This window comes from Pipistrellus kuhlii, unplaced genomic scaffold (assembly GCF_014108245.1).
Source record: "Pipistrellus kuhlii isolate mPipKuh1 unplaced genomic scaffold, mPipKuh1.p scaffold_m20_p_8, whole genome shotgun sequence".
Lineage (NCBI taxonomy): Eukaryota > Metazoa > Chordata > Mammalia > Chiroptera > Vespertilionidae > Pipistrellus > Pipistrellus kuhlii.
The window spans coordinates 25984898-26009152 of record NW_023425584.1 but is presented as its reverse complement, the minus strand read 5'-3'; the positions used below and the strand labels follow the sequence as shown (position 1 = coordinate 26009152).

General features: G+C 53.4%; 1 protein-coding gene across 2 annotated transcripts in view; it reads right to left on the bottom strand.

Moving 5' to 3' along the window:
* NRG2 (neuregulin 2) overlaps positions 1–24255 on the bottom strand; it is a 182072-nt gene that overhangs the window by 29825 nt on the left and 127992 nt on the right. For both annotated transcript variants that reach the window (XM_036424879.2, XM_036424880.2), the window contains exons 2-3: positions 9814–9985; positions 2688–2806 (exon numbers count right to left, since the gene is read on the bottom strand). In XM_036424879.2, coding sequence (XP_036280772.1) covers positions 2688–2806; positions 9814–9985 — 291 coding nt within the window. The remainder of the gene's footprint in view (positions 1–2687; positions 2807–9813; positions 9986–24255) is intronic.

Sequence of the window (24255 nt, the reverse complement as noted above, 5' to 3'; positions counted from 1 at the left end):
CTTGTGCAGGAGAGAGGGCACTCCTGTGGCTTTGCATGGCAGCCCTCTCCTCCTCCTCTGCTAACAGCACTCCTCCAAGGAAGTGCCTGCCCTGCCCCCACACTTCTAGCAAGGCACACACATAGCACTCTGCCTCTCCATACTCCTTCTGCACACTCACAGGCTGGCAATCACACACTCACACAGGTGGCACCTCACCCCCTGAGCCCGGTGACTGGGCCAAGCAGGGCATGTCACTGGAGCAGGGAGCCGTTGGCATCCACCTGTGTGATTGTATGCATGGACACAGAGACAGACTATCCCTTTTCCCTGGGTGGTGAGCTGGGATGATATAAACCTGGAGCTTTCTGAGGCCATGGCCTCCTCTTCCCTGACCATTTTCTCCAGTAGGAGAAAATGAGGCTAATGTGGTGGGAGAGAGCATCCTGACTCTGCTGTGAGTTCTTGTCCTGTCTGGGCCAGTTCTACCTCTGGCCATCACAGTTTTATAAGCCGATACATTCCTTCAGGTAGTTTTAGGTTAGGTTGTTGTCAGCTCTAACCAAGAAAGTTTTGAATAATGAAATAGGGCATCTGAAATCCAAAGTGGACCCGAGACCGTCTGCCCACTCTGGCTGAGGCAGCAGATGCTGGGTCCATTTCCCAGGCTTGGGACAGGTAGGGAGGAGCAGGGGGCCCAGGCTGGGGCATGTGGGAGTCAGTGAATGGCTTTGGAGCAGGTTCCAAGCCCTTTTATATACTATTTCCCAGGGGCCTGCTGTAAGCCAGGCACTGTGCTAGGCCCAGAGGCAAGAGTAGTAAACAGCCCCGCATTGCTCCCTGGAGTGCACGGTCTAGCTATTTGACTTTGAGAAAAATATTTAACCTCTCAGTGTTATAATTTATAAAATACTTCAGCCCGGTGGGTGTGGCTCAGTGGTTGAGCATTGGCCTTTGAAGCAGAAGGCCATGGTTCGATTCCTGGTCAGGGCATATGCCTGGGTTGCGGGCTCAGTCTCTAGTGTGGAGCATGCAGGAGGCAGTGATCAATGATTCTCATACTTTCCCTTCCTCTCTGAAATCAATAAGAAAAATATATCAAAATACTTCATGGCCTTGAGTAGGGGCTCAAGAGACCATAGGGAGCCTGATGCAGAGCAGCCCTCAGCAGTTGTGGCTATTATTATTATTATTTTTTAAATTGTGGCTATTATTGAAACTGCTGGGAGAAGGCATCATCCCGCTCTCCGCCCTCCTGGCTCACAATTGCCCTGGGGAGCTCATACCCACAGAGAAAGCGCAGCGACTCTATGAGAGCTGAAGAACCTTTGAAGGCTAGAGTTCAAGAGCTACCCAAGACCATGGCTGACCAAGAAGGGGCCCAGGACCAGGCCTCGGGCTGGGCGTGGTCAGGGAGGAAGGCTGCCTGGGAGAGATGGCCCAGGGGGGAGAAATAATGATGGGATGCCAGGGACAGGCTGCAGGGGAGACAGGAAAGATCCTTTGGGCTTCCCCGGAGAGCTGGGCTGTGGGGCAGTGTTTGTTCTGTGGCCCCAGGATGGGTGCGTGACAGGATGGAAGCGGCATGAGAGGCTTTCGCTCTGGTCCAGGGGATTAGGAATAAAACCTGGGCTGAGGTTGCTCCTGAGGTGGGGAGGGAACAGAAGGGACAGGTGTGAGAAAGGCCCAGAAAGAAGCCTGACCCGGACCTATTGGATCCAGTGGCAAAAGAGATGGAGGAGCCTGAGAGGCTGGGAGACAGGGAACCCCTCCCAAGGCAGGGCAGACAGCGTCTGCGCCAGGTTTCCCTGAGGGCAGGCCCAGGGCAGCCACATCCGAGCTCTCTTTAGACCAGGCTGGGCTTAGAGTCCTGAAAGGCTGTATGGCGGAAACACAGGTGGGCGAGGACAGATACAGGGTTAGACTCTGTGACATGGACAGGGCTGGGAAGCTGACCCCCATACCCAGGTGGCCACATGGCATGCTAGGCCTGGGTGTCAGGGAGGAGGAAGAGTTCTGTGGGGTGTGCTGGAGTAGAGGGGAGCAGCCTGAGGACAGGCCGTTCCAGAGACTTCCCCAGGGAAGGGCCCCAGAGGACAGACAGCCCAGCAGGAGGTAGCCTCCACGCTCCAGCTGGCGCTCCAGCTGGCGAGGGGATGCAAAGGTGTCTGGAGCTTCTGGCCTCACAAGTTTTCAAGGGAGAGAATGACACGTAGGGCAGAGGCCTGCCACCCCTGAACAGAGGCTGTCCCCAGGGCCAAAGGCACCCATGCCTCCCCCCACGGCCCCATGAGGACGGCTGCCTGCACTCGCGTGCCCGGCACAGCAACAGGCACCAAGCCGTCCGCTCGCCGGCGCGCACACACCCTGGGCCTGTCTCTCCTTGGAGCCGGGGCTTGGCAGCCCAGCCTGCCATAATTGCCTTCTAAAAATATCCTTCCCCTCCGCCCCCACCTCTTGATTTCAAAATATTTAGTTTTTAGGGTATTTAAAATGAGAGCTGGCTGCTCTTCCAGGCCCCGATAACAAAGCTAAACATTTATGCTTCGGCTGCATTTCTCTGAATCGGCCCAGATCTCGGGGCTTGATATGGCAGCAGCAGGAGGGAGGGGAGTCAAGTGCAAGATGGATCATGTGCCGGCCTCCCCAGGGCTGGGGGGCAACTGGAACCCCTACGGGACGCCTCCCTCCGCTGGCGGACTACCTACCGCTGTTGACGTAGAGCCGGCCTCTGACCGTGTCCTTCCCCAGGATGTTCTCGGCCTCGCAGACGTACTCCCCTGCGTCCTCCACCTTCACCTTGTTGAACTGTAGTCGTGAGTTCTTTCTGGTGAGGGAGGTAATAAAAGGGGAGAGGCGTGAGCCGGGCCGGGCTGGCTGTGACTCCCCAGCGGTCACCCGGAGGTCACCTCGCCCCGCAGAGCCGCGAGGCTGCGAAGGGTGGATGGGGAGTGGAGTCTGAGGTCCCGGGGTGCAGAGGGGGGAAACCTGGGCACCAGGAGAGCACAGGGCAGGGCTAGAGGCGACACACATGTTCCGAATCTACGCATCTCCACATTCCCGTTTCCAGGGCTGGTCCTTATTTGCAGCTATTTTTCTGGGTGAGGAAATCGGGGTCCCTGAGGGAGTCACATGGCCACCTCCCTCCTCTTCTTTCAGCGCCCCTCCCCCAGTCCCAGTGTTTTCCCCCAACCCCAGGTCAGCCTGGCTCACCGGCTACGCCTTTCCTTGGAAGTGGCAGCCTGTCACTCTGAATGCAAAACCCACTCCCAGATACCTACGGTGTGTGTGTGTGTGTGTGTGTGTGTGTGTGTGTGTGTGTCTGTTCCGACAGGTTTCCATGGCAACTGTGCCCAGTCTCCCAGCTCCAACCTGTGGCTCTCCCCTAACTTCACACTAGCTCTGCCACTAAGGGGCACACTTTGGCCTTTCCAAGGGGCTTTCACTTCATTCATTCATTCAATAAAAGTTTACTGAGTGCTCTCTGAGAGCCAGGAGCTTGGATAGCTTAGGGAACAAGAGATCCTGTCATTGTGGCCTGAATTGACCCTCATGGCTAATCTGGAAGTGGTGGACAGGACAGCACAGATGGGAAAACTGAGTCTTAGTGGGGCTTCTAGACTTGTCCAAGGACACATGGCAAAGCACAGGCAGAGGTGGACAAAGTGCTGGAGCTGGTGAGGGCATGGGCTTTCCCGCGGAGACTGACACTGGGGTAGACCCCTCTGTGGAGGACCCAGCCCCTGCATGCCGAGAGACATGGGGCCAGGCCTGGGCAGCAACTCCAGTGCTTGTGTGACTCTAGGATTCCTGGCCTTGGCTCTCCCCTTTCCTGGAGACCCTGCCGACCTCTTCTTCCTTCCCAGAGTCTCTCTGCACCTGCCCCCGGGAACCTGTGCTCTGCAGGTTCTGGTCACATCTCCCACAGCTCCTCTGCCCCAGGGTTCTCCAGGGGCTGGCTGGAGCCCCAGATGAAGCCGGGGACCCCAGACTGGCCCCCAAGGAGAAACAAGAAGTAGCATGAAAATTTCTCTCCAGCTGAGGTCTCCTCCTCCTTTTCGTCCTGAATTAAAACACCAGATTCACAGAATAAGTGCAGTGAGTGGAGGGGGGTGGAGCCCAGGGACGTAGAAAAGGCGATGAGGAAGGACAGGGGAGAGGTCAGGCCAAGGGGAGGAGATGGCAAACGGACCCACGTCTCCACCCCCTGCGCTGTGGGCACCCGTCTCCTGGGCTCCACCTCTGCCTTGGGAACGGGCCTTTCCCAGGCTGCCTCGCTCCAAGATTCCCCAGACAAGGGTTCATGAAGTTGTCTTATTTGTAGGCCCTGTTGCTATGGCAATATCCTTATTGATGTTCCAGTGACAGCTGCCTGACCCTCCCACTGTCCCTCCACCCCACCCAGTTTTCACCAGCTCAAGCCAGTCTGTGTCTCCTTGGCCTGGTGTCTGCCTACAGCCCTCTTCTGTCAATTCAAGTTTGCTCCCTTCGTTAAACAGAGCCTGGGAGGCCCCTCTGGCCAAGACAGCGTCTCTTTCCTGGCTGCAGCCTAATTACATGCCACAAAGCCCAGCTGCCTCAGGACCAGGCTCCCCAGCCACCAGCTCTTCCCTGACACTAGACAAAAGGGGGGGCGGGGGTGACCGCCTGAGGGTCACAGGGTCACGGTAGAGCGGACACAGAGCCAGAACCTGCTTGTCACCACGCTGAGCTCAAAGGACCTCCCTTACATGACACCAGATGTAGCAGGAAAAGGCAGAGCCAGGCTCACACGTGTCCGGAGGGATGAAGGCTCACACAGGAGAGAAGAGCTTCCCCATGAAAGTATAATAAGACCTGGGGAGAGTGGGGAAAGGCATGGGGGGCCCAGGGAGAGCCGCTGCCCTTTGAGAAACCAGAAAGAGTCAAAGGCGCAAAAAGGATGGCCCCTACATGCACCAGCTGTGTGATGACACTGCCAGTTCCAGGGGGATGGGCCCCAGGCGTTCGCAAAAAAGGTCCTGGGGTCAGAGCTGAAGGCGGGGCTCCGTGGGGCTCCCTGGCCCCGAGGAACCAGGGGGATGGGGATAACACACACTACGCTCTCTCCTCACTCCTAGCCTCATAGCAGCCTAGCTGCAAGGACTCAGGACTCTCTCCCGCCCCCGGGGCAGGCCTGGCGCCCCTTTGCCCCCTTGCCTCGGGCCTGCCCCTGTGATGGATGCTCCATGCTCCTCCCTTCCTTTCCCGGCCAGTCTTTTGTTGGCAGGGATGGGATTTGGGCTGCCACGTCCTCTGCTCGCACATTTTCCTCAGCGCCTACCTCCCTCTGCTTGCCTGAGGGGCCTGTCCCAGCCTGCACCTCATAAATAAGGGAACTCACGGTTCTGCCGGGGAGGGCCTGTGCCTGGGCTTGGGGGGCCAGAGTTCTCCTGGCGCAGGAAAGCTTGGGGGAGATACCCCCTGCGGCAGCCCCTGAGGCAGACGGCACCTGCCAGGGAGGGGGGGGGTCTCTGCAAGGCCGAGAGCAATGCCAAGACAGAGTGTGGCCTGGGCAGAGGAGTGCTAGGGGCCAGAGAGCAAGCTGCAGTGCGGGCAGAAGGAGAGAGGATGCTGCCAGCCAGGAGACCCTGCCCCTGCCCCCATGCCGGGGGAAGTAGGAGTGGAGGTGGCAGCTCTGAGTAACAACGCGGAGTCAGACTTTCGGGATCATGGCCCACCCCTTCACTCCGCCCTCTCACTGCCGGGATCCCAGGGGCAGGCGGGGTGGAGCAAGGATATTTCAGAAAGGCAGCCACTGGGATGGGTCCCTGACAGGAAGGGGACAGGGGCTCATTCAGGCTCTCAGGGGTCCCCGATACCCAGGAGAAGGCCTGGCCAGGCCCTGCTTCTTGACTGGCTGACCTAATTGTTAGCTTGACCAGGATGCTGAAGTGTCAAAGTCCAGGTCATCCCAAAGGGTGACCTTCCCCGTCCTACTGTCACCCTCTGCCAGGCCATGCAGGGGAGACAGGGATGGGGAGCCCTCTCATGCTAGAAAGAGAGACAGCCCCCAACAAGGCAATGGGACTGTGTCTGAGGCACTAGGACAGGAGGTGACGAGGGCTGCCTGGAGGCTCCAGAAGGTGTCCCAGAGGCCCTGGCATTTAAGCGGGGCCTTGGAGAACTGGTCCAGGGACAGCGTGTGTGCGTATGGGGGTCTGCTGCCAGCACGGGAGCAGCCTGAGCCAAGTCCAGGGCCACGGAAGGAAAGAGCAGAGACCGGGAGCGCTGAGGTATTGGGGAACCGCGGGGCAGGAAGAAAAGAGCCGAAAGGGCCCCAAGGCCTGGGCTGTGCCTGGCTTACAGCAGGCACTCAAGATCTGTCATGTAAATGAATGGAAGATCGGACATGTGCCCATGTTAGAAAGATCATCATCCCCCGTCAGAGTCATGGGAGTTGGTGACTCCAGACGTCTAGAATAGTAAGCAAAACTGGGCTGACGAGATGCGCGTTTTCTGAAGAAAGGGTGGAGTCCTCCACCTGCATCCTGCACCAGAGGCTAGACTGGAAACCCGGCGAAGGCTGGAACCATGCCAGGTCCGTTCCCTGGTGTCTCTCCGGGCTCCGGCAGAGGGCCTGGCACACAGTCGGTGCCATGTTAGATACGGAAATTAATCCACAAAGGGCCTAGGACCGACCAGAAAGGGTGGGGACAGCCAAGAGTGGGACAGTGGAGGGGAAGAGGCTACAAGCTAGGGGATCGAATTCGAAGCTTGTGAGGCAGGGAGAAGGGCGCTTCCTTCTGGAGAAGTACCCAACTGGAGGGGACGGCGAGGGGGGCAGTGCTGAGCAACAGACACCCGCTTCAGCCACGGCTGAGAGGGGAGCATGGGCGGGTGAGGCAGGGCCAGAAGGGGCAGGAGGGAGAGGCCAGGCTGAGGGACTCCGCATCAGAGATGCCTGCGGAGTATCTCAGTGGTGGTATTCAGTGTTTAGCTGGCAGCATGGGTCTGGAACCCAGGTTTAAAAAAAAAACACAACCAAACAAACCATCAAACTGGAGATGGAGGCCTGGGGTCATCAGATATGAGAGCTTGTTCTGCCATCCAACAGTCTGTCGGGGGCTGTGAGAGGCAGGAGAGAGGTGAGGAGCTGCCTTGGACTCCTGGCTTCTCCGGTGCCCGAAGCCCCCACTCGACCAAACACCCACACGTGGAGAAGGAGAGAGGAGAGTGAAGCTCACAAGACAGGGAAGTTCAGCGCCGATGGCGACTAAGGGTGGTTAAGAGGTGCAGGAGGACCATAGGGGCCAGAGAGCACGTGGCACCCAAGTCAATGACGTTGACAGGCCTGAAGGTGCAGGGCCAGGAAGCTCTGAATCGCTGGGTCTGTCAAGAGCTGCAGCATGGGGGTGGGGTGTATGTGCAGGGCAGAGTCTAGTGGAGCCGAGAGGCGTGGAGGACAGGAGAGGGGAGTCAGTGGGCATGAAACTGACCCCGTGTGCTGGTGGAGGGAAGAAGCAAGATGGGGCAACAGCTGGAGGAGGAAGAGGCACAGCCACGGGGAGGGGAGCGATGGGAGTGGGCTTGTGAGGAGAGAGAGAAAGGCTGAAGTCACCAGAGAAAGGACCTTGTTGGTGGCGCAGGGGCTGAGGGTGTACGTGCTCACGTGTGAATGGGACATGGGATCAGGTACGGGGGGGTGAGGATGGCCAAGTTGTGGACGTGTTTCAGAAAAATGGGGAACCCTCTCTCCTGCTTGTTTTCTTTTTGGAGATGGCCTCTCTCCTTGTTAATTGAGATGCAGAGGTCCGGAAAGAGAGTTCGCTCTGACCTCCCAGAAAGAGAGGACAGGCACCCCAACAATCCCAGAAGCCTGTCCACTCCTCTCTCCAGCGTGGAGCCAGTCTTGGGCAGTGGGAAGGGGTGGGTGGCCTCAGAAGGTGGGCTGGGTGGGCAACCTGAGTTTCTTGCTAAATATGTAGATTGGGGACACACAGACCCCTCTCCCCAATTTCCCTAGGATGCAGCATTCTCTCAGCCACAAACCTTTGATCTAAACCAGTGGTTCTCAACGTGGAGCACACACCCCGCAGGGGGGCAATTTGATTTTTAAGGGGTGGGCAATTGGAGAATGAGTTATGAACAGTGAATTTTTTTGCATTTCTTACGGTTCTAGGGGCCTCCTATACAGTGTCTATAATAATAAAAGCATAATATGCTAGTTAGATTGGACGTCCTTCCAGAAGACTCCTGATGAAGCCGCGGTGGTGGGGCGAGGCAGAGGCCCTGGGCTGCGGGGCCGAGGCAGAGGCAGCCGCCACAGAGGGTGGGGGACGAGCCCCTTGCACTAATTTTGTGCATCGGGCCTCTAGGATAAATATATATTGTGACATAGTCATGCATTTCAGTTCTCTGTTATGTGTTTTGAATCTTTATTTGCTATTTTTCATTATCACTTCATATTATATTATTATTATTTTTAACAATTTCTTAGTGATTTCTTCCTCAGTTCTTCATCTGTCCTTTGGTTCTTTTATTTTTATCTTTCATGGATGCCATGTTCTTTGGAAGCTTGTTTAGACCGAGTTAATGGCCTTTTTACGCTTCCTCCACGTGAAAAGGGGTCCACTTTTTGAATAATACGAATTATTATATGTTACGGGGGGGTGGGGGACATCAGTATTTTAGAGATGCTTAGGTGGGGCCTGGCCAAAAACAGGTTGGGAATCACTGATCAAATCAAACTCTTTGTAAATTCCCATTTGGCCTGGACCACTTTCCAGGTGACCAGCTCTGCCTCTGTTCCCCACTCTTGAAAGGACAGTCAGAAAACAGTGCCTCCCAGACTCCTCACCCCCAAACCCTTTTTCACATGTTGGAGACAGAGGCTCAGGGGCAGAATGTGCACAGCTGGGGCTGCACAGCAACCCAGGAGCAGCCTGAGCCCTGGCTTCCCATCACTCTCTGTTGTGGGGCAGGCTCGGGCCCTCTGAAATCATTCTTGTTTGCATTTGGGGGGCAGCGAGGAGGATAAGGATAGCCAGGAAGAGGGTGGTCGTAAGATACTCTGGAGGGCAGGAAAGACTAGGGTGCTCTTGGCTAGAGAGGGAAGTGCACCTGGCCCTCAGGCAGAACAGAGGTCAGGCAGATGGGGCTTCCCCTCTTCCTTGTTCTGCTACCCAGCAGCCTGTCGGGGGCTGTGAGAGGCAGGAGAGAGGTGAGGAGCTGCCTTGGACTCCTGGCTTCTCTGGTGCCCGAAGCCCCCACTCGACCAACCCTAAGATGGAAGAGAAGCCATCTCCCACAGCTGGAGGATCCTGAGTGTCTGATTCACTTCTCTGGAGTGCTGACTCCAGATTAAAGACAATCCCATGTCATAGGGGGAAGCTGTCTGAGACACAGACTCCCCCAGCATTAGTCAAAGCCCTGTGCCCTTCCCCCGTATCCAGCTCTCTGCCCAGTTCAGCTTGCTGAGCTGAGGAACCAGCCCATCACCACACATGGCCTCCCAGGTGCATTCTGCAAGCGGGCTTTCCCCCAGGGATTGCCAAATGCTGGGCTTTCAGACACTGTGGCAGGTCCTTTGAGAATTCTAGGATAAGAGTGGGTCTCCACAGGCAAAGCTGACTGACAATCACATTGCCTTCAACCACCCAGAGACATTAATTCAGCATCTCTAGTCTGAAGGCACTGGGCCAACATAATCAGAGGAGCCCAGGGTTGCAAGGAGAAATTATTGGTGGTGGCAAGGAAGGGGGTGGGGAACTTGATCCACAGGTGAGTCTGGGGACACAGCCCTAGGCTCTGACAGCTCAGGACCCTCCTCCTCGGGAGGGAAGATGCCAGGAGGGAGGGATGGCTGCTGCTCACCTGCCGTTGCCGTACTTGATGCGAATGTCGCGGCTGCGGTTGAGCTCCTTGCCATCCTTGAACCAGCGGTAGGAGGGCAGGGGGTTACCGGCTACTGCCTCGCACTTCAGAGATTGTTTCTCCCCCACCTGTCCCGTCTGACTCTTCATCTTCTTCAGCTTGGGCCGGGTGGCTGTGGGGGCACAAGGCAGGGAGGTGAGCATGGCAGTGATGGGCAGAGCCAAGCATGAGCAATGGAGGAAGGGCCACTGTCCTTGGGCTGGGCCTGGGGACCTGCCCCTCCAGGCGTCATTTCCCAGTTCACTTCAACCAGCGTTCACAGAGGGTCTGCGATGATGCGTGTGGCTACTCCCTGGAGAGAGCTCCCCTTCTGCCGGGAATGGTATGGGAGCTTTACATACATCATCTTATGAAAATAACCCTATTAGCTCACTGCAATGATTAAACCATTTGTATATGGGGAAACCGAGGCACAGGATGGTGAAGTCCCTTCCTCAAGGTGGTGGAACTGGGGTTCAAACCCAGGTCTCCTTGACTTCAGTGTTCGCGACCTAACTTCTGCCCCAGGCGACTCAGGCAGACCCAGGTGACAGACAGCGCCTCCTCTCGGGAGCTGTCACCTGGCACTGACACGCAGCGCGGCCCAGGGGGGCATGAGGTGCTGAAGCCCAGAGGCGCTGCCCCAAACCAGACTGAGGGAGGCGCCAACTCAGCTAAGGGTTCAGGGCTGGGGGTGGAAGGAGGAAGGGAGAAGGTCAGGCCAGTCATTTTAATAGATGATATATTCACACGATTCAAAACTCAAGAGTGAGAAAGGATCTGTGGCTTGAAACAAGTCTCTCTCTCACGTCTCACCACAGCCATGTTGTTTTTTTCTAAAAGGCAGCCAGTTTTGTCAATTCCTTTTATATCCTTTCACAGATCTTTAGGCATATACAAAACACACATTTTTAACAAAATGGGATCATTAGTAACATACATATACAAAAAACCCCTAGCATTCACATACCTTTTTCCTTTTTTTTTTAAGTTTAAATTCTTTACTGTTTAAAGTATTACATGAGTCTCCCTTTTCCTCCATTGACCTCACACTCTTTTTCTATGGCATCATTTTTCATGGTTGCATAGCATTCCAATACAAGTCTATCACAATCTAGGTGACCAATTCCTATGATGGGGTGGTTTGCAGGTTTTCTCCCCTTGCTTTCTTCCTCATTACACACAAGCCCAGAGGAACATCCTTGCACCTCTGCCCACTGTGTACCTTCTACATCCAACCACACCCCCAGCATACACTGTTGTACAGGTGGGATGGATATCGACTCAGACTGCCTGGCTTCAAATCCAGGCTATGCTACTTTTTAGTTTTGCGTCCTCTGGTCATTGACTTAATTAATCTGTTTGCACCTCAGTTTCCTTGTCTGTAAAGTACAGGTGATAACAGCTCAGCTTGTGGGATGACGGCGGTGAGGATTATATGAGATAATGCGTGTGGAGCTTGGCACACACCAAGCATTTAATAAAGGTTAGCTATTATTGTTATTATTATCCACAATCATTTCCTAAGGCGATCTTCCTAAAAGTGGAATTGCTGCGTCACAAAGGTTTGCAATCTTCCTCAGCGTAACGGTTGCCAAATTACCTTCTGGAAAGGTTGCATCAATCTGTACTCCCACCAGTGAATGACAGGGCCTGTTTTTTTCCACACCCTCACCAACATGAGGTATTATCATGTATTTAATCTTCGCCAATTAGCTAGGCAAAAGATAACGTCTCTGTTGTTTTAATTTGCATTTATTTGGTTCCTAGTGAGGCTGACCACTTTTCCTAAGTGTATTGGCCCATTGTATTTCTTCTTCGCGAACTGTCTGTTCTTGCCCGTACTCCGTTTTTCTATTGGGTGCTCACCTTATTGATCAGTAAAAGTTCTCTATAAGAGAACTTTGTAAGGCTACAAAGCTTTTGCTATATTTCCCACCAGTTACCTGCTTCTTATATTTTATAATGGTTTTCTTTTGGACATCCAGAGGTTTTATGTCTATCAACCATCAATCCGTTGGGCTTTCTGGAACTTCATAATTCTAAATGGGACTGACATCCTGCCTCAGCATCCTTCCCCCCTTTCCTACACCACCACCTTCCTGGGTCCTCAGTCATTGCTTATCAATAGTTCTTAACCCTACATGCTAATAAGAATCGTATGGAGAGCTTTAAAAATTATGTAAGTGCCTAGGAAATATCCTAGACATAATAAAACAGAACCTGTGAGAGTGGGTCCAGGTAGGTGGGCTTAAAAAATAAACAATAAGCTGAAACCGGTTTGGCTCAATGGATAGAGCATCGGCTTGGGGACTGAAGGGACCAGGGTTCGATTCCGGTCAAGGGCATGTACCTTGGTTGCGGGCATATCCCCACTAGGGGGTGTGCAAGAGGCAGCTTATTGATGACTCTCTCTCATCGATTTTTCTATCTCTCTATCTCTCTCCCTTCCTATCTGTACAAAATCAATAAAATATATTTTTTTTAAAAATAAACAATAAAAATATAACATACATATAGGAACGTGCACATATTGTAAATGTATAGCTCACGCCTGGTGACTAACTGAACACATCTTCACAGGTGGCTTTGCTCTAAGGCTAGGCTGACACCCAGTGAGCTAACCTCTTGGTCAACTGGTGATCTCCAACTGGTCTCCTCGCTCTTCTTGTGAACCAGGGGAACGAAGAGCTCCTCTCAGAGGAGAGGGTGCTCACATTCACTGCAGTTGAGACAGGGCCCTCTTACCACGCCCTCCATGGGCCGCCTCCCTCCCAACAAGCCAGGGTGAGGGCGGGGTGATGCCTGGTGAGGAGAAGTGGTCACTCTACTACCTTGTTTCCTGACGTGAGTCCTGGTGCAACACCATGCACGAAGCCTGAGGCCACTCTGAATGGTGGTGGTGAAGTGGGCAGGAGGGGCAGTGACATAGAGGCTTCAGGAACAAGAGGCATGACCCCAGCTCAGAGGACTGGGGGCTCCAAAGTCATTCTCTGCCACCAATGGGAAACTCAAGACTACATTTTCGATCATAAAGAGCCCACCCCAACTAGTAAGAACCCCATGCGGCCCAATAGCCACTTTAAAAAAATATGTTTTTATTAATTTCAGAGAGGAAGGGAGTGAGAGATAGAAAAAAAAAATCAGCGATGAGAGAGAATCATTGATTGGCTGTCCCCTGCATGCCCCCTACTGGGGACTGAGCCCCAGCAACCAGGGTATGCGCCCTGACCAGGAAACAAACGGTGACCTCCTGGTTCATAGGTTGATGCTCAACCTCTGAGCCACACTGGCTGGGGGCCACTTCTTGATAGTCTACTCACTTCAGAATAATTCCATCTAGCTCACTCGTTCCTCATTCATTCATTCATTCATTCATTCATTCATTCTACTACATGCCAGGCACTGTTCAGATTTTGGGCCCTGAGAATACAATAGTGAACAAGACAGATAATCTTCCTGCTCTCGTGAGGCCTGAACTTGAGTGAGGAGGATGCACAATGACAAATAATCACCAGGATCCATGAAGCAGTGAAAAGCAGCTAGTTAATAGAGGCCCATGTGGCTGGAAGATTCTGGAAAGCAAGGGTGGTGTGAGGGGATCCTGGAGAGGGAGGCCCAGGTCACTGTCACGTGGCTATCTGAGACAGGACAAGAAGTCTGGATTTGTCCCTCTTCTCCTTTTCTTAGGTAACCCACTCTCCCCCCTTTTTAAGCCCTTGATCAACATTTCTTGCATTTCCTACCCTCTTGTGCATGCAGAATTAGAAATTCTGCCAGATGACTAGGAATTAGGCCCCTGGAGAATTTTGAGGTAGGGCAGACCTAGATTTGAAATTTCGCAAACTCCTCTCTTAACCTAAGCATCCGTTTATTTATCTGTAAAATATACACAGTAACTAGCTGACAGGATTATTGTGAGACTTAAAGGAGTCAGTGAATGTAAAGTGTTTAGTACAGGGTTCAACAAATGCAAGGTGATATCTGGGAGTCCTGAAACAGGGTTGGTGGCTGAAGAGGAAGGGGGTTATTTGCTGGTGTAGGGTGGGCCCAGGTTTTTAGGCTTTGTCAAGGGAAATGAGGGATGTCCAGTCAGACATATTATCTTGGTTGCCAGTTGCTGAAACAGTTCCCTGCTTTCGTACTTGTGAGCTGAAGTGCTTCCATCGGCTCTGAGGAGAGGATGCCAGGAATGCCCAATACATTGCAAATGTCTTTAAAGCTTTTTTGTTTTGTTTTGTTTTTTTTGTTAGCTTTTTATATGCCTACTAGAAATTGTAAAATTATCTATGTAGATTACATTATATTCCTACTAGACAGTACCTGTCTAAAGGATGACAAGATAAAAATAGCCATATATTTGGATCATGTTGTGCTCTTTACAAAGAGTTTTCTTTTGGTTCTTAACAGTTCCTCACAAGAATCAACTGAGATACAGTAATCACCCCTTGCTTCCCGAGGTTTAATTACCCACCGTCCAAATATATGAAGTAGAAAATTCCAAAAATAAACAATTCATAAGTTTTAAATAGCGTGCTGTTCTTAGTAGCACGATAAAATCTCACACTGTCAGGCTCCGTCCTGCCTGGGACGTGAATCATCTCTTTGTCCGGCATATCCACGACTGTTAGCCACTTTGTAGCTGCCTTGGTTATCAGATGGAATGGCTTGGTATTGCACTTATTTTACCTGATAATGGCCCCAAAGCCATTCACATAACTTTTATTACAGTATACTAGTATAATTGTTCTATTTTATTATTAGTTACTAGAGGCCTGGTGCATGAAATTCATGCATTTGGGGGGTGGGGGGCCTTTCAGCCTGGCCTGCGCCCTCTCACAGTCCAGGAGCCCTTGGGGGATGTCTGACTGATGGCTTAGGCCTAAGCCACCAGTCAGACATCCTCAGCACTGCCCCAGAAGCAGGAGAGGCTCCCACCACTGCCACTGCGTTTACCAGCCACGAGCCAGCTTCTGGCTGAGCAGCGCTCCCCCTGTGGGAGCATCTGCCCCCTGGTGGTTAGTGTGTGTCATAGTAACTGGTCATTCTGCCATTTGGTTGATTTGCATATAAGCCTTTTATTATATAGGATTATTGTTATTCTCTTACTGTGCCTATTTTAAAAATTAAACTTTATCATACGTATCTATGTATAGGAAAAGACAGTATATATAGGGTGTCCCTCAAAATGTATATACACACTTTAATAGCTGATAACTCAATTTTCACTTCTTTTTAGGTTTAACTGACCTGAAATAATGGGTGAAGCCAGACTAAGCTTTGAACAAAGAAAATCTATACTAAAGTGCCACTAGACTTTTTTTAAATGGGGATACATAAAAGGTAAAATTTATGGTACAAAAACCAGCAACTGTTGACGAATTGAGGGCACACAAATGCAAAATGAAATTATGTTTTATGTTTGCAATTCCACTGCTTCATGTTATCAGCAGTGCTTGGACCAGACCGGTAATCAGTTGGAATTCAGACACTGACAAAAAAATTATTCATTTCTGTAGATTCTCTTAAACTTTGAAAATGAACTATATGTTAATAAACACTTATTTTATAATAATTCAAAGTGTGTGTACATTTTTTTGGGACACCCTATACAGAGTTCATTACTACCTGGGGTTTCAGGCACCTACTGGGGTCTTGGATCTTATCCCCCAAGGATAAGGGGAGGGACTACTGTATTACAAACCATGTCTCCCACTCTAGCAATGTCTGATTCTGGTCCCTGCTCACAGAATTCTTAGTTCATAGTTCTTTGAAAGCCAAAGATGCACATTTTGAAAGGGAATAGTACCCCGAGAACGGACTTTTTTTTTTTTTTTTTTTTTTTTTTTAAATTCAAGCAAGTCCCTTATGGGGAGGAGCAGCAGCTCAGGTGGCAGGAAAGAGAACACCCACCAGGGGGCACCCTGAGGAATGCCCGGAGGACCTCTGCCACCTCATGCCTGGGCCGGAGCTTTCTGTGGTGAGGAGTAGGAACAACCGCCCCACAATGGCCCTGGGTTTGCTTTGCAGATGTGATGAGAAGACATCAAAGGCTTACAGGTCAGGAGATGACTTGCTCTTAACATTTTGCATTTTAAGCTCATTCTTGTTCTGAGCATCATACTTATCCCACTGTGGATTCCAGCCACAGGATCCTTGGGGACACCTGGGACGAGGCTAAGAGACCTGTAAGGACCTGGAGACAGTGTGCACAGGGCCTCAGATACAAGCAGGCCAGCTTTAACCCCTGCCCGGGCCCCCTCTCTGATCTGGGTCCAGTATTGTCTGGATCTCTTTGATAGACTAGGACCCAGAATGCCAGTATGAAAACCACTGTATCATGTCCCCAGAGTGTCTTGAGGCCGAAGCTGAACCAAGCAGAGAAACGGGCTTCCTGGGATAAATGGGATCTGTCAGGACAATGGCTGAAGCAACCCAATGGGCAAGCACCCACCGCCCTCCCCCACTCAGTTGACATGCGTTTACTGAGTGCTTACTGGTGCCAGGTTCTGTGCTTTGTCCCAGACAGAAACAACTAGCTATACATGGGGTAGCCAATCCTACCCCACAAGGAGTTAGCTTGTTCCCTCTGTTATTGTTTTGTTACATAAGAAAAACATTTTTTTGTTGTAGAAAAATTACATAATACAAGTAAGGAAAAAGAAAAACACATTTAAATCCATTCAATTACTATGGGGGGGGGGGGGGAGAACTGGCAACATTTTCAAATATCTCCTTCAAGACTATTCTCTCTAAAATGTTTTATATCCTACTTTTTTTTTTAGTCAATATATTGTAAAAACATTTCCCCGAATCTAGAAATACAGATCTCAATCATCTTAATGGCTGCATAATATTTCATTGTCCAGGTGAATTTGGATGTCTCCAACATCCTGCAAACATTAACAAGACTGCACGAGATTCCTCTACAAATTCTGCTCTGCAGCCAGAGGGAGGAGTCCCAGTCCTCAGGGTCTGCGCACACTTCCCCGTGCAGAGGGGGTTCTCAAAGGCCCAGCACCCAGGGGAGTGACCGACGAGAGGCATCGGGTAGAAGCATGAAGAAGGAGAGGGTGACAATTCCCTACTCTGCTCCCATGGCTGTCACCGAGACCCTGCCTCCCCGCGGCTGCTCCTTCCCCACATGCAGAGGGGTAGGTGGCAAGCTGATGGCCTGGGGGGTCTCCTGAGTGGGGGTCCCTTTGCTGTTGGGCAGCTCTGCCATCACCTCCCTTAATGCCTCCTCCTATGGCTGAGCCTCCCTGCTGAGCTCCCACATGCCCTGAGGTCACGTTGTCCAGCTCCCTTTTGCCTGAAAAAGGGCCCATCTGAGCAGCAGGCCTCCAGCTCTCCTGAGTGGGGGTTCAGGGTATAGGGTTGTGGGGAGTAGGGAAATCTCTTGGGCAGTTTTTATTTATTTTTTATTTTTTAAAAAAATATATTTTATTGATTTTACACAGAGAGGAATTGAGAGGGACAGAGAGTTAGAAACATCGATGAGAGAGAAACATAGACCAGCTGCCTCTTGCACACCCCTGACTGGGATGTGCCCGCAACCAAGTTACACACCCTTGACCGGAATCGAATCTGGGACCTTTCAGTCCACAGGCTGATGCTCTATCCACTGAGCCAAACCGGTCCCGGCTCTTGGGCAGTTTTATAACAAGAGGAAGGCCTCCCAAGGATGATCCAGGTCTCCATAAAAAGATTTCTCTTGAGGATGAGTCCCCTAACACCGTAAGACACACCTCCGTGGTGATGAGTTGGGCCATGGGGTACTTGGTGGCTTCTGCTTCCTCACAGCCTCATGCCAAGCCAAGGCATCTGGCCTGCAGTCGTGTGTGTTCGACAGGGAATCCTCGGAAGGCACCTCTCTGAAGATAACAACAGCAGGAACAGCCAGGGCTGCTCCTCTCTCACATCCCAGCCCCGAGGCCAGAAGATACCGCTGCTGCCAGCAGTTTGACCTCATTCCTCCTGGCAGTGGGCGGTGGGTGCGGAGCCTGCAGAGATCTGAGAGCAAGACAGACGCCCAGGACGTGGCCAGGCGGCCCAGCCGGGGTGGACCTGGCCTGGCCTCCCTCCTGGCAGCCAGGGGGCAGGGGCAGCGGACTCTTAAAAGGGTTAATGACCCTCGGCGCATGACTAAGGCTGAGCAGTCCCCTTTGCAGCACAACACCTGGAGACAAGGTGGCCAGCCCGCCCGCCATCAAAGTCTCCTGCTGCCCTGCTGCTGGCGGGCTGCGGGCCGGCCCTATCCCCACCCCTCTCCTACCCACAGAGTGACCTATAGGAGGTTAATTACAGACTCCAAGTTCAAATGAGAAGGGAAAAACACACCAACAACTAAGACACAGCTGACTTACGTGGGCACGGAGGGCCCCTCTGAGAAACGGCAGTCGGGAATCCTCCCGTGGCCGCGGAAGAGCCATCTGATACCCACAGGCCAGGCGCCCACAGGGAGGGGCCCCCGAGCCACACCTTCTTAGCCAACCAGGCCCGTAGGCCTGGTGCCTGGGCCTGCCATGCCCTCTTCTCACACCCATCCGACAAATCCACGCCTCCTGCAGTCCATGATCTACCAGGCACCTACCCACCGTCAGGGATACGATGCTGCACAAGACAGCCTGGCTCCTGTGCTCGGGGCGGGCTCTGCCTCCTGCTCGGGGCTGTGCTGAGGCTGGCAGGGCGCAGAGCCGCACAGAGGGCCACTTTCCCCGCCCCAGTGAAGCTAGTCCGCAGGGTGGGCTTTCAGCTCAGCAGGCCAGGCACCTGGCTCCTCAGCTGGAAGGTAGAGAAGAGGGGCTGGGACGGAGTGAGAGAGGGGAGGCTGGTGTTGTTCCGGGAGGGCAGGCATAGAAGGGCGAGGGAGGAAGAAGAAAGACAAAATTTGGCGGCTCCAACACCAACAGAAATGGCTCCTGCTTGGTGCTTCTCACCTGCCCATTCCAAAACACCCACCCACGGGCACCCAACATGCAGTGTGAGTGAAGGGCACACATAGGCCTGGCTTGACCACCCGGGTCCACACGATGGCCGCCTCAGCCCCCTCCAATAGGAAGGAGGCATCATGACTGACACCTGGGCCTCCTCAGGGCCCCGCCAGAGTCAGGCAGGTGTGTGCTGAGGCTCCTTGCCGGGGCTCTGAGCTGAGACAGGGGCCCGATGGGGTGGGAGAGATGGGAGACTGGGGGGATGTCACCTCTGGCGAGGGCGGCTGCACAGGCTCAAACAAGCAGAGGTGCCCGTGGCGGGGAGAGCACACAGCTCCCCTTCCATGGGTTTTCGGCAGGACCTGGGGCGCAGGCCAGGCACACCTAGCGGGGGCACAGGTGAGGCCAGAGGAAGCCGTGCTTACCCGAGGCAAGGGTAGCCGCGGAGGACACAGCAAGGCAGGTCCTTATCCGGGTCCCTGAGCTTCTAGCTGTCTGCCCTTAGGTAGGCAGTTTAGCCTCTCTGGGCCTCAGCTGACTCATCCATAAACCACAGTCTGCCTATTCTAGAGGGTAAGGAAAGCTCTCAGGGGAGAGATGGAGGTTTCTGAGCATGATCTCTTCAGCCTCCGGGAGTGAGGGGAGGGACAAAGCAGAGGTGACAGGCTTGAAAGGCCGTTACCATTTGCCCAAACTCTAATTTTCCCGCGGGGGAGGCTGGGCCCTGGGCCTGAGCACCGTCTGTGGGAGGGCCTGCTGCTGCTGGAGGGGTAGGGAGAGCCCCTCGTTCTAGGAACCTGAGGGAACCCCAGAATCCCTACACCCTTTAGGAGGGCCTGCCCTTCCCACGCCTCAGCCTAGCCGGAGAAAGTTGTTCCTGAGGCTCTGAGTCCTGGGACATGGAATGGGGGTGGGGTGGGAGGGCAGAAAAGGGGAGGCACCTTATGCACTACGCCAGACCTGCTTCTCAAACTGAGATACAGGAAAAGCCGCAGGGTGATCGCAGGACCTCTTTCCGAAGGGTCTGCCGAGCTCATTAGTAAGGAAGAGCAGCGCCTTTGTATTAAAGCAGACGTATGATGGGGTACACTGTCAAGTTCGTGTGGATTTCTGAGATAAAATAAAAACACAAGACTTTAAAGAAACAGGTATCAGGGGAAAGGTCTTACCAGGGCGGACAGAGGTCAGAACAAGGCCTGTGTGCTCACCAAATACAGACACCCCATGGGTGCAGGGGCCCAGGCTGCGGAGGCCCAGCTCCCTCCCCTGCAAGTCCAGCCACGAGCACAGAGAGCCCGGCCTGGGCACTCCGGGGTCTGGGAGGCCTGGGATGTGGTCCCCGTGGTCCCGGCTAGCGAGAGGCTCACCCCGAAATGAATAACCGCCTGGATGTTCAGCCGCTGCCTCAAATACAGCACGCGAGAAAGCAGTTTCCTGGCTCCTCTCCCAAGATCACTCTTGCTCCTGCGTTCTTTCTGTCACCTTGTCATTTTTGACAACTGTCTCTCTTGACTCTTGATTCTCCCCAAAGATCAAGAACATGCCCCTTCCACCAAGCCTCTTGCTCTCTGAGTCCTTCATCGTCTGGCAGGCTCTGGTTCGGGCTGTACTGTGCCCACCCCCACCCCCAGTACCACTCCACCAGCAATGGACTCGGGGCAGAGTCACCTCTGTGTGCTTCTGGCCACTCAGAAATCTTCCTGGGCGCCATGATGTCTGCAGAAGAAAGGCCATCATCTGCCTTCCTTGCTGCCAGCCAGGGCCCCCGGAGGAAGCTTCCTGGGTCAGTAAACCAGTCCCCCTCCCCTCTCTGCTTCCCCCCTATCAATTCCCTTCAGGAATTGTGTCTTCTGGTCCGGCCAGGCATGGCTCACTGGTTGAGCGTCGACCGTGAACCAGGAGGTTGCAGTTCGATTCCCTGTCAGGGCACAGGCCGGGTTGTGGGCACGATCTTCAGTGTGGGGTGTGCAGAAGGCAGCTGATCAATGATTTTCTCCCATCATTGATGCTTCTACCTCTCTCTCCCTCTCTGAAGTAAATAAAAAATAAAATAAGATTAAAAAAAAAGAATTGTATATTCCAGGCAGACCCAAATCACTGGCTGCTCCCGGACATGTCTGTTCTATAATATAGTCTGCCTATCTCGTGCCCCCTCGCCCATGCCATTGCCTACACAGAAGCACAGTCAGAAGGGTCAGACATGCAGGCTGGGGGGCTCAGACTTGTCTCGGTTTGCGCTCTGGCTCTGCCTGGTGTCCTGCCTAAATAGACATGCTTCTTAACCTCTCCGAGCCTTTATTTCCTTGCCTGTAAAACAGGGATAATCTCACCCACCTCTTACGATTGTGATGAGAATTAAATGGGGATGCTGTGTGTCGAGAACTTAGCACCCACTACCTGGAACGGAGGAAGCTCAATAGCTGGCAGCTCTTATTAATCTACATCTCAGATGCTCCTCTAACCCACCCAGCCAGAAGCAACCTCTGCCTCATACAGACTTCCCGGGCGTTTCTCCTGCCCAATTTGGGGTTTCCTACTTTGGAACAAACGGATTACTTAACTTTCGGGGCTGTGGGGACCTCACCAAGGGATGTGAGGCAGCATTGCTGGCATCTGGCACCGTGTAGGTGCTCACCGATCGCTGGCTGAACCAATGAATTCATGGCTGACGGATGCCTCAGATCATGGCTGCTAGTACCAAGGGGAGGGTGGGACTCCTTGATGGCTAATCCCAGTCTTTCCCACCCAATTCTCCTCCCAACTCGGCCTGTTCCCTCCCCCTCAGCCCAAGCAGAGCAGGACAGCAGAGCAGGTGATTCAGTTGGGGGCCTCGACGAAGGACCACCCTTACTTGGCCTATCAGGCTCCCAACCTCCTGAGAGGCCTCTGGCCACAGGCAGGGAGCTGGGCCAGGACAGCCTCTTCCCATGAGACTGCCCCTCTGCAAACAGGAGAGAAGCTGGCGAGGTGTCTGGCCACAGGAGGAAGAGCTTGAGAGTGTCCTCCTTCGTTTGTGCACTCAGATGCCCTGGGCGCGGGGCACATGTCAGGGGTTGAGGATCAAGTTGTGGTCTCTGCCCTGGAGGAGGTTCTTGCTGAGGCGGAGCTGCCCACCCAGCAGAATGGGAGGCACTGAGGGGAGCAAAGAGGATACCCCTCACCCACCCTCCTCGGCTCCGGGAAGGTTCTGTGAAGGGAGCAAGGCCTGTGCTGAGCCCGAAGGATGACGGGAGCTGGCCAAGAGAAGAAAGGCGGTGCTGCAGGCAAAGGAGCCAGAGGTACCGAGGACCGTGTCAGAAGACCACCGTGCACTCAGGAAACAGAGAGAAATTCCACCTGACTGGGTGCCATGTGGGCGATGGGAGACAGGAGGCTGCAGGGTCGGGGAAGGTGGCAGTGCCTCCAAAGCTCTGCTCTCGTTCTTGCCCGGTAGCTGCTGAACGCTTTGCCTTGCTGGTGTATGGACTTCTCTCTCTGGGGCTCAGATCCAGCCGCACCTGACTGCCCCAGAGTCACAGGTGAGCTTGTTTCAGATAAGACTACACTCACCAGCCTGACTTTCAGAAAACACACAGTTTGGGCCCGCCGGTCTCTCCCCCTCCCACACGGGCAGAGCATCTTCATTTCCCAACTGCCCTGTTCACTTCCGCGCAGATGGCTTTCCCAGCCTGGATGCCAAGCCCCTTCCGATCTCCTCCCATTTTCCCAGGTCCACCTCGGCCCACCTCCTCCAGAAAGCCTGGCAACTGCAGTCAGGTCTGCCCACCCATCTCTGCTGCCACAGGGCGGCAAGCCCATTCCCCAGCGATGGCCTGCAGCCCCAGCCACCATTCCTGGCCCCACGGCGCTGGGGAAACACCTCTGGGACTGCCAGGCCCTCTGCGAGGCTTTGTCTGGGAAGCTGGGCCACCCAGCTCAGCAAGCGCTTCTCACATCTCAGCACACATCCCGTCAACCAGAGGGCTTTGGAAAACACACACCGGCACCCTCCCCACAGTTTCAATAGGGCAGACTGAGGCCCAAGACTTTGCATTTCGGGCAAGTTCCCAGTTTATGCTTCAACTGATGCTCAAATGTTACCTCCTCGGTGAAGCTCTCCCGACACCTTCCCAGAACAATTCATTCCTTTCCTCGCCACACACAGCCCCGGCCTTGCAATTGGTTCTAGTCACAGGTATTCCTGTGAGGGCCAGCCTTGGATCCCGAGGGCAGCAGCTGTGATTTCTTTACAGAGCGGGAGCTCAGTGAATGCTTGCAGAATGGAGCAACCTGAATGAGCAAAAGCATGTGCAGTCTGGATAGTTACCACGTGGCCAGGACCTGGAAGTCTTGCTAAGTGGATGGCTAGCCCAAGGCTGGGCTGGAGAAAGACAAGGAGGATTTGCCGCCCCTCGTGCTGAGTTATGTACAGTGAGGACAGGCTCAGAAATGGGAAACGCAATGGGATCCTGATCCCGATGGGCCTCAGGTCTCAGATTTTGGCGATGCTTTGCCAGTGTTTAGACAAACCCAACTCCTCTCTTCCGATGCCAACTGTCCTGCAGGCCAGACTTGTGGGCTAGAGAGCAGGGAAGGCCTAGAAGGGATAATGGGGGTGACCGGGCATGGGTGGCCATTCTAGGAAGTCCACCGAGGCTGGGACCAGGGCTCCCCCATGTTGGTCAGCACCTTTCCCTCCATACACGCCTCACTCTGCACCATCCTTAGGTCAGGGCTGTTCTGACTTAGCTCCGAACCTTTCGGCACCAAGGGCAGATGGCAGACACAGGGATCACTTGGGATTCCTGACAATATCTGAATCTAAGGGCTTCTGTTTCCCATGAAGCTGCCACTTCTTCCCTCAGCAGCTCACAGGGCCCACAGAGGCCAGAGGGCCTGGTGGGAGGTGGCTTATGTTCTTTTTTTTCTCTTTAAATATGTCATATTAATTATTTTACAGAAAGGAAAGGAGAGGTATAGAAAGCCAGAAACATCGATGAGAGAGAAACATCGATCATCTGCCTCCTGCACAGCCCCCACGGGGGATGTGCCCGCAACCAAGGTACATGGCCTTTGGCCGGAATCGAACCCAGGACCTTTCAATTCGCAGGCCAATGCTCTATCTACTGAGCCAAACCGATTTCTGCCTTTTTTAATTTTTATTCTTTTAAGGGAGAATAATCCCTCTGTTTGAAGCCTGAAGCCTTCAGTCCAATTTTACTTCTACCGCAGACCCACTGGCCACCTGATTCCCCCACCCCAGGTGACTCACTCACTGCCCTGCTCCAGCCCCGCTGCTGTGCAATCTGGAAAACTGGAGTTTTCTGTCCCCTTGTCCCCTGCACTGCCCTCCCTCCCTCCCCGGGTGTCTGGAAACGCTCTGGGACCTGGGCTGAGGACCGATGAGTCCTGGTCTGTAAAGTGCTTTGAGCTCCCGGGATGAAAGACTGCTGGGAGGTACAAAGTCACTCTCCGCTGGTTGTTATTGTTC